The 9,841-nt window shown below is 44.0% G+C and overlaps 1 protein-coding gene across 2 annotated transcripts in view; it reads right to left on the minus strand.

Moving 5' to 3' along the window:
- Positions 1–9,309, minus strand: part of RIPOR2 (RHO family interacting cell polarization regulator 2) — a 211,109-nt gene extending 201,800 nt beyond the window's left edge. Inside the window, exon 1 of one of the 2 annotated variants that reach the window (XM_027128512.1) lies at positions 8,981–9,309. In XM_027128512.1, the coding sequence (XP_026984313.1) occupies positions 8,981–9,056 (76 nt within the window). In that variant the 5' untranslated portion in view covers positions 9,057–9,309. The remainder of the gene's footprint in view (positions 1–8,980) is intronic. The other variant, XM_027128517.1, reaches the window with a different exon arrangement.
- Between the last annotated feature and the right edge of the window lie 532 nt (positions 9,310–9,841).

Consider the following 9,841-nt stretch of genomic DNA (forward strand, 5'->3'; position numbering starts at 1 on the left):
ATTGACTGTCAGAAAGGTATTCAAGTTATGTTGTTAAGTGAAACAAGCAAGTTGCAGAACAGAGCCTATGAAAATAATATATTGAGTATGTTTTAGAAAAAGAAATGGGAGCACTATGCTGTACAATGAGGGGGCTGGGAATTCTAGATGACTTTCCCTCTCTCTCTTATGTGTTTCTGAATTGTTTGAGTTTTATACAACAAAGACATAATAGCTTTGTATCAGATCAAAACAAACTAAAGACATTTATTTTTTAGTGCTGCTGCCCAAGCTCACAGTCATCACATTCTTTTTTTTTTTTTTTGCAGTACGCGGGCCTCTCACTGTTATGACCTCTCCCGTTGCGGAGCACAGGCTCCGGACGCGCAGGCTCAGCGGCCATGGCTCATGGGCCCAGCCGCTCCGCGGCATGTGGGATCCTCCTGGACCGGGGCACGAACCCGTGTCCCCTGCATCGGCAGGCGGACTCCCAACCACTGCGCCACCAGGGAAGCCCCAGTCATCACACTCTTGACAACTGGGGTGTGTCTGTGTGTGTGTTTGTGTATGTGTACACAAACACACACACATATTCCTGTGCAGTTAAACAGTTTCTTGGATCTTGATATAGAAAAACTGGTACTTCCATAGTGGCTTGCTTTTAGGCTAACATATTTCCAGATGGTTCCTATCCCCTAAAACCCTCCTTCCCCCCAACGTAATACACTGGCTTAATGCTACTGAGAAAATTTGCTATTTTGGTAATTTTCTGCTTCCAACCAGAGTCCAAGTTGTTATTCCAGTGGTTAACTTTCGGGCTCTTTAGATCTGTCCACCAACAACCAATCTGAGGATTAAAGGCTTTAAGACCCTCCACCAAGCTCTGAGTCCTCTAATCCCACTGCTGTTTTCATTCTTTTTAATTTCAGTTAGTTGTGTTCGAATTTGTTTCTTCTTCCTCTCCTTCCCCTTTCCCTCCACACCCTCTCTTTTGTCCGTCCTTGGCTGGAGATGGCTAAAATATCTGTCCAGATCAATGTACATACAAAGAGAGCACTTTCTCAACCAACAGAACCCCCTTGAATTATTCAAAGTATCTCCCTTTCTCGGGTTTCCCATGCTTTTAATCCTTGACAGTATAAGCTGGAATGGGGCATTTGGAAGTAGCACTCTGGGACTCAATCACTCAGGCAGGAAGGCTGAGGGTAAGGCTTCTATGGAAAGCAATTAATCTTCTGGTTGATGAGAAAACAGGTAAAGTCGTGTTGGAAGCTATATAACTAACTCTTACACCAGTATGAATACTAGGCTCCCTAAACAAAATACAGTCAAATTCTCAGTAATTGACAGAACAGCTGGTAAACAGGATGCAGAACCGTGGAGAAACTCAGGCCCTGGGGGGCCAGCCTGCCCGCTGTCTGGGCTGAGGCTGTTCATGGGCGACTTCAGCAGGTGGCTAGACTGGAACCTAGGAAAATATGTGACCCGTGGTTTACAGAAATGTTCTAAAAGCCTTCTTTATTTGGTTTTTTACACTTGGGGTGATCCCCTTGCTTACCTCCTCCCAAATCTTTAAGCTTATGGCTTTAAAGGAAACAGGAGCCAGGCGAGGAATTCATGGGGTGTGAGACAGAACAGAGCCACTATGGAAAACAGTATGGAGGTTCCGTAAAAAACTTAAAATAGAGCTACCATATGACCCAGCAATCCCACTCCTGGACACATATCTGGAGAAAACTCTAATTTGAAAAGATACATGCAGCCCGATATTCATAACAGCAGAATCTACAATAGCCAAGACATGGAAGCAACCTAAATGTCCATTGACAGATGAATGGATAAAGAAGATGCGGTACATATATACAATGGAATATTACTCAGACTTAAAAAAGAATGAAATCATGCCATCTGCAGCAACATGGATGGACCCAGAGATTATCATACTAAGTGAAGTAAGCCAAACAGAGAAAGACAGATATCATGTGAAATGACTTATAGGTGGAATCTAAAAAAGTGATAAATGAACTTATTTGCAAAACAGAAACAGACACACAGAGAAAACAAACTTGTGGTTACCAAAGGGGAAAGCAGGGGGCAGAGGGGGATAAATTAGGAGTTTGAGATTAGCAGATACAAACTACTATATATAAAATAAACAACAAGGTCCTACTGTATAGCACAGGGAACTATATTCACTATCTTATAATAAACTATAATGGAAAAGAATATGAAAAAGAATATACATATATAACTGAATCACTTTACTGTACACCAGAAATTAACACAACTTTGTAAATCAACTATACTTCAATTTAAAACAAAAACAGAGGAGACCAGCCTGAGTCAGCAAGAGCAGCGCTAGGAATCTGACATTTGGGAGTCATTCTAATTAAGTCAGATCAATGGCAAGATACTGAGGCAGCAAGTCAGGAAAGGCAGCAACACGGCTCCTGCTGTGGTCTAGGACGTTTGGGTGTCTGTATCCAGGCTGAAAAGGTCAATCTGCAGCCATATGGCTTCCCTAAGCTGGTGCAAAATCCCGGAGGGGAGGAGCCCTGAGGAGAAACGTGAGAGTCGTTCCAGCCCCACAGCACGTCTGCCGACCCTCCCCAGATAACAGGTGAGCTGGGCGGAAAGCCGATAGTCAGCAGGCTGCTCTGTAAGCTGATGCTGGGTCTCTGGCGAGCAGGGGCCATCTGCAGAGTGGGCGGCCCCGCGCGGATGGAAGAGGCTGGGAAAGGCACTGTGCACACTCCTCCAGCCATCAGCCCCCGGCTACCTGGGGCCTGCCCAGCGCCAGCCCTTGTCTTCCGTTTCATCTGGAGACACAGAGGTATTTAGAAAAGACTCCAAGGCCACACCCGGTGAGGAATAACCGGCTGGGTTCTTACCTCCTTGTGTAGGAGAACCGTCAGTCTGGGAGAGCCCCCTTTCAAAATCGCACCCGCTCTCCCAACCACTGTCCAGGGATGGCTGTGCGGAACTCAGACTGCTGCTTACGGCTCCCCTTCTTGCCCCATCCCAATGGAGAATACCACCACACTGAGTGAGGAGAACGGCCGAACAAGACAACCACGTCACATCAACGCTGGGAAGGAAGTGACAAGTGGTGTCTTTGAGACAGCAGCATTCGCAAATCTCAAACGCGTATCAGCTTTGTCACTGCTGTCTTCTCAGGGACAGAGAGAACTCATTCCCATTGCTTCAGTTGGGTCCACAGAGGGTGTCATCCTGAGCCTTCTCCAACAAAGCTCTCCCCAGGCGTGGAGTTCCACCTTTCAAGGCAGCAAAGCAATAAGTTCCACTTGGGCTATGTCACCTGGATGCATTTACTTGTACTGCAAACAGCCTGGGGATCCACCACTGGGGAAAACACTCACCCCAGCTTCTCAGAAGAACAGGAGTTAACCGCACCCCCAGGGGCCAGTGGTTTTCCCCTGGCAGGTCTGGGTTGCCTCCTACCTGGTGTGTTGCAAGCTGGCCAGGTATGGGGGTGAAGTGGGGTGATGTTAGGATCTGAGTAAGAGGGGGCTGCCTTCTCCAGCATGGCATTTTCCCCAACCCAAAAGCGTGGTGGTGGCAATGGTAGCCCCTTTATCCTGTCCCAAAGGTCACCATTACCGTTACCAGTCTCTCGGATCCCAATAGCTACTGCTGCCACTTGCCAGGCACTTGATACATTTTATGTCTTCTAATCCCCCTAATAACACTGCGAGGTTGGTGTCGTTGTAACAACCATTTTGGGCTTAAGGAAGTAGACATTCAGGGAAGTAGAATGACTTGCCCACAGGCCAAGAGCTAAGATGTAGAAGTAGGATGTGAAGTCATATATCCCTGTTATCAAAGTTTATACATTTTCCAGGCTTTCTTCCCTTTCATCACCCCTAAACTTTAGCAGATTCAAGGGAAGAAAGGGTCACAGGGCACCCTCTTATCTGTGCCTACCCCTTACTGCCAGACCCTGCCCTGACACTGCTGTCATCATTCAGAAAGCCAAGTGCCCACTGTGCTCTCTCTAGACCGCTTCTTACCTGGGGAGGTCTCAGTAAGCAGCTTGATACAGTTTTCAGGGTGTCAGATAAGCCTCTCCTCAAGATATCTGCCCGCCATCACATATTTGGGTCTTTCTCTGCTGGTATCTTTTATTTTATTATTTAAACAATTTATTTAATTGATGGCCTCTTTTAAAATTTGAATATCCCTAAGAAGGGTAACACATTACAGCTCTCGTACCTTGGTTCCATTATTTTCCACCCCACACTATTATAGACTGTAAATAATGTAAATATCTCATTACAGACCCTGGCAGTGAAAAGAAGTGAGAGGGACTAGGGGAAATTGGACTTCGGGAGTCATTGCTTTAACATGATTATAAAATATGAATATAATTTTGATGGAATTCAAACCTTTTTGAGTACACTAGGTGCCAGGCATTTTGTAAGGGTTTACAGGCATTAGGAGAGCACATTAAGAATTGTATTCTGCCTGGGAGATTTGAATATAAACTATGTATTAAACAGTATTAGGGGATCAGTTAATTTTATTAGGCAGTTATGTAGAAAAAGGCCCTTATTTTTTAAGGATGCTCTTACTAAAATATTTAGAGGTGAAATGTCATAATGCCTGCAATTTATTTTAAACTATTTCAGTAGGAAAATAGAAGAAGCAAATATGGCAAAATGTTAACAACTGTTAAATTAGATGGGTATATGAGATTCATTATATTATTTTCTCTACTTTCCTGTATGTTTAAAAATTTTTCACAATAAAAAGTAAAAAAGAAAAACAAAGCCAGTAGCTCAGAATCAAGGTTCTATTACAAGGATGACATCTGGGTTTGGAGTAAGCAGAATTCTAAGATGGCCCCATGATTCCTGCCCCCTGGTACACATGCTCTGTGTCATTCCCTTATGTAGGTGTGGGCAAAACTCGTGAATATGGTGAGATTTTACTTCCATTATTAGGTTTTGGTATATGGCAAATGTTAAAAATTTGCAGGGCTTCCCTGGTGGCACAGTGGTTAAGAATCTCCCTGCCAATGCAGGGGACATGGGTTCGAGCCCTGGTCCAGGAAGATCCCACATGCCGTGGAGCAACTAAGCCCATGCGCCACAGCTACTGAGCCTGCGCTCTAGAACCTACGAGCCACATCTACTGAGCCTACGTGCTACAACTATTGAAGCCCACATGCCTAGAGCCTGTGCTCCACAAGAGAAGCCCCCGCAATGAGAAGCCCACGCACCGCAATGAAGAGTAGCCCCCACTCACCACAACTAGAGAAAGCCCATGCACAGCAGCAAAGACCCAATGCAGCCAAAAATAAATAAATAAATAGATAAATAAATAAATAAATGATTTGCAGATGTAATTAAGGTCCCTGATCAGCTGATTTTGAACTAATCAAAAAGGAAATTATCTTGGGTGGACCTGACCTAATCAGGCAAGTCCTTTAAAGGAGAGATTACAAGCAGCAACAGACACTCTCTAGTTGGCCTTGAGGAAGCAGACTACCATGCTGTAGGAAGGGCCATGTGGCAGGGAACAATGGGTAGCCTTTAGTTACTCAGGGCCTCAGTCCTACAACCACAGGGAATTGAATTCTGCCAACAACCACTGCACTTGGAAGGAGACAATGAGCCTCAGGAGACTGTGGTCTTGGCTAACACCTTGACTGCAACACTGGGAGACTGAGAAGAAAACCCAACTACTTCATACCCAGTGTCCTGACCCATGGAAACTATGAGATAATTAATGTACGTTGTTTTAAGACAATAAGCTTGTGACAATTTGTTATGAATCAATAGAAAAAAACAAATCCAGTTTTCAACCGTTGTGGCAATTATAATTGATTACAAATAGCAGCACTATATTGGAAAGGATTCTAAGATTGGGCATGGCCTCCTTGGGAAAGAAAGATATGGAGAAAGCTATGGTTGATTAGCAATGTCTGCACGGGCATGGAAAGGGTGAGTGGTGGCATGTATACCCTCTATTGCCATTCAAGGTCACTTTGTGTATTTGAGGAAAAAAGGATTATTAACTTATTTTTCTCAATGACAGAATAACCCCAGGCAACAACGCTTGGGTCTCCAAGTCAGAGGTGATGCTGACCTGTGAGAAAGGCCTCAGAGAAAGAGGACGGGAAAAGTTATCCAAGACAAATCTTAGCAATTGCAAAACAATGTCTAGGACTAGCCTTGCAGGCCGGTGTTTGCAGTGAGAGGCTTCTCCATTGTTCCTTCCCTCTTCAGTGTCTTCACGCTTTCTCCCTTTCCACAGCCTCTAACTCTCTGCCTTCAAACATGCTCAGTGGTTCCATGAGTTGGAAAAATCAACCCCAAACAAAGTCACTTGATCCTGCTGCTATTTCTAACTCACCCTGACCCTGATACAGCAGAGCTCTTGACCATCCTGGAGGAATGTCAGAATCCCTCCTTCCTCAGACACATAGGCCAGAGAGGTCAGGACTAGCCTGCTGAACATCAAGCTTGGAGTAAACATTTATTAACACATCCTTGTTTCATATTAAAACCATGCAGACACCGTATCACAGTACCCAGATTTTAGTCTCATAATTTAAGTGAAATCAGTACAATGAAGCAGGCCTTTCTCCCAAGTTCTTGTTTTTAGAGGGAAGGCCAACCCCACCCCGCCAACAGTACGCAATAATGCAGATCACACTCCATCCTTTCTCAGTGACAGTAGAGATGTTGCCCTAAATCTGTGGGACCACAACTGTTTCCATACCAACACAAAATGAGGTGTCACAAAAACTGGAATTTAAAGTCAAGGTAGGTGCAGCTGAAAGAAGCAGATGAATAAGGTGGAGACTCTGAAAAAACTACTAAGAGCTTCTTCAATTATATTAAGGAATGATTTTGCTGGGTGCAGTTCCTTGTATTGGGGTGCCATTTGGAATGCAACCAGCCCAGCTTGCCCTCCTAAGCTAGCAGACAGTGTTTATTTATGTTCCTAAACCACTCATTCATCATAATTTAACTGTCTTCCCCAGAGGCTTTTAACACATAAGAAAGGCTTGCCAACATATAACTAGACTTAAATAAACTATGTGATGGGCTTTTAATGAGAACAGCACCCAGCACTTAAACCAGGGCTTGGTGCCCCACAGCTGTCACATTTCGCATTAGAGCACACTATGGGCTATATTTACAATTTAAAGAATTAACTTCCAATGTTTAAGCTTGAGAGCTTTCACTTAGAAAATAGCATTTTTTTGCTTTTCTTGAAAAAAAAAAAGGGAAATTGGGAAATCTGGCCACCGGTCAGACCCCCATTCCTCATGCAAATAATCTGATGGCACTGAATGGTGGGTGCCCTCCTGTACAAGTGCTTTCCCATGTACCACAGTCTCCACCATGCCCTATTGCTCCTCAGACTGAGGCCAAGTGGCAGTTGTAATTTATCATCGTGGTTTCACTATTGTTTTTCCCATGACAGAGATAAGAAGAAAGTGAGCTATTCCTTACCACCCTGAAAACAGCCCTTTTGCTCACTGAACTTAGCAGCATAGCCCCTCTAACCATTTGAATTTGCTGACATCTGAGTTAAATACACCTTTCCAGTAACAGACACACACCAATTTGTTACTTATTGAAGGATAGTGGTCTTGACACATACATCTTAGAATGCTTTCTCTTTCTCCGATTACGTCAACACTAAAATATCCCTTTTGATCACCTCACACTGGTCAGAATGGCCATCATCAAAAAGTCTACAAATAATAAATGCTGGAGAGAGTGTGGAGAAAAGGGAACCTTCCTACAGTGTTGGTGGGAATGTAAATTGGTGCAGCCACTATGAAAAACAGTAGAGGTTCATTAAAAAACTAAAAATAGAAGTACCATAAGATCCAGCAATCCTACTTCTGAGCATACGTCCAGAAAGGTGAAAACGCTAATTTGAAAAGATACGTGTACCCCAATGTTCATAGCAGCACTGTTTACAAGACATGGAAGCAACCTAAGTGTCCATCGACACATGAATGGATAAAGAAGATGTGGTATATATATATATATACAATGAAATATTACTCGGCCATAAAAAATAATGAAATATTGCCATTTGCAGCAACATGGATGGACCCAGAGATTACCATACTAAGTGAAGTAAATCAGGTAGAGAAAAATATTACATGATATCACTTATATGTGGAATCTAGAAAAATAATACAAATCAACTTATTTACAAAACAGAAACAGACAAAGATATAGAAAACAAATTTATGGTCACTAAAGGGAAGAGAGGAAGGAGTACGGGATTAATAGATATACACCACTATATATAAAATAAACAACAAGTGTTTCCTGTATAGCACATGGAATTATGTTCAATATCTTGTAATAACCTATAACGGAAAAGAATCTGAAGCTGTACATCTGAAACTAAAACAATATTGTAAATCAACTATAGTTTAATAAATCATAAATAAATTAATTTAATTAAAGCTCACTTTTGGTTAGAGTTCGTGTCAACTCAAGGGGAATCTTAGTATGAGTTTGATAATTTAAGAAACCATATGATTGGGTCCTTAAAGGAAATGTGACTCGCTGATCCTTGAGTTTCACTCATTCTAACTACACCACTGATACCTGTTTGATTCAGACACTGCATTTTTCCCCCCACCATAATAAACAGAAGTTCCGATCCACACAGCCCCTTGACTGGTATAAGTATTTGTATTTTCCATCAAGTGGAGAAGTAAAGAAAAGAGGCCCTCTCTTGCTTGCTACTTGAAACAAAGTGAGTTTAGTTACCTCCAATTAGGATAGAGCTGTAGGAAGGAAACAGGGAGAGAGGAGTGGATGAAAATTAAGACCATTGAAGAGGGTGCACAGGACATGAAGGAGGAGATGGTGGGGGGAAGCTTGGAGCGGATTTGCAGCAGGGGCATAAATGCGTGTACTGGGAAAGGTGTGGAGAAGGAAGGCGGGGGCGGTGGGGCGGGGGTTGGGGGGAGCGGGCAACACCCCGGGACACTCACGGTTGAGCTGCCGCCTCCGGATCCTGTCCCTCCATGGCCTGTTTCTGATCCAGTGCAATCGTGAAGGTAACACCATGGTCCCAAAGTGAGGGTCTAACACCTTCTCATGGCTGGAGAGCAAAAGTGCTCGTAGCGATACAGGAAGTCAAGGCCAGACGTATAAAAAAAATTTTTTTTTAAAAGCTCTCTTCTCCTTTTTTATATCCAAGGCTTCCGTTGACTTCTTTTATCTTGAAACTTGCCTTTTCTTTCCTTCCCTTAACTCCCGACTGGCCCGAAGGCAGCTGCTGTGCTGGGCTGCCCAGCCCAGGCCTCCTGTGCCATGTTTTATGCATGAAGATGATGGGCCAGTAATTTATTCCAGCCGAGCCGATCACCGGGCTCCTGTGTCTGCCCCACGTCAGAGGCTGGGGGAGGGCAGGTGTAATCTGTCTGCAGGAAGAATGGCTGAAATGAGGATCCCTCTCTGCAGGCAGGATTGAAGATCAGAGCTTGGCTGCCAGGAACATGGGGCAGGGCTGCTGGAGCCCAAATCAGGGCAACAGTCGTCACATTTTAGGGCACATGATTTATCTGCTGCTGGGTCTCTAGTGCCGAGGCTAGCGCCTGGCACAGGGTAGGTGAACAATAAATATTTGTTGACCAAATGAATGGTTCAGTGGTAACCAACATCAGACTTTACTGTGCCTGCACGAGTCCTTTACACCGGCTGACCTGCTATATTCACTGTCTTCAAAATGCTTATCTGAACTTTCTCACCCATCCCATTGCCCCCACTTTTCTCTCCACCTAAGATCACACTCCCTCCTCACCCACCCATTCATGCTTCAAAATCCCATTTTCCCGTGAGGCTTCCCTGCA

This window comes from Aethalodelphis obliquidens, unplaced genomic scaffold (genome assembly GCF_003676395.1).
Source record: "Aethalodelphis obliquidens isolate GAN/ISIS:26980383/991018 unplaced genomic scaffold, ASM367639v1 scaffold34, whole genome shotgun sequence".
Lineage (NCBI taxonomy): Eukaryota > Metazoa > Chordata > Mammalia > Artiodactyla > Delphinidae > Aethalodelphis > Aethalodelphis obliquidens.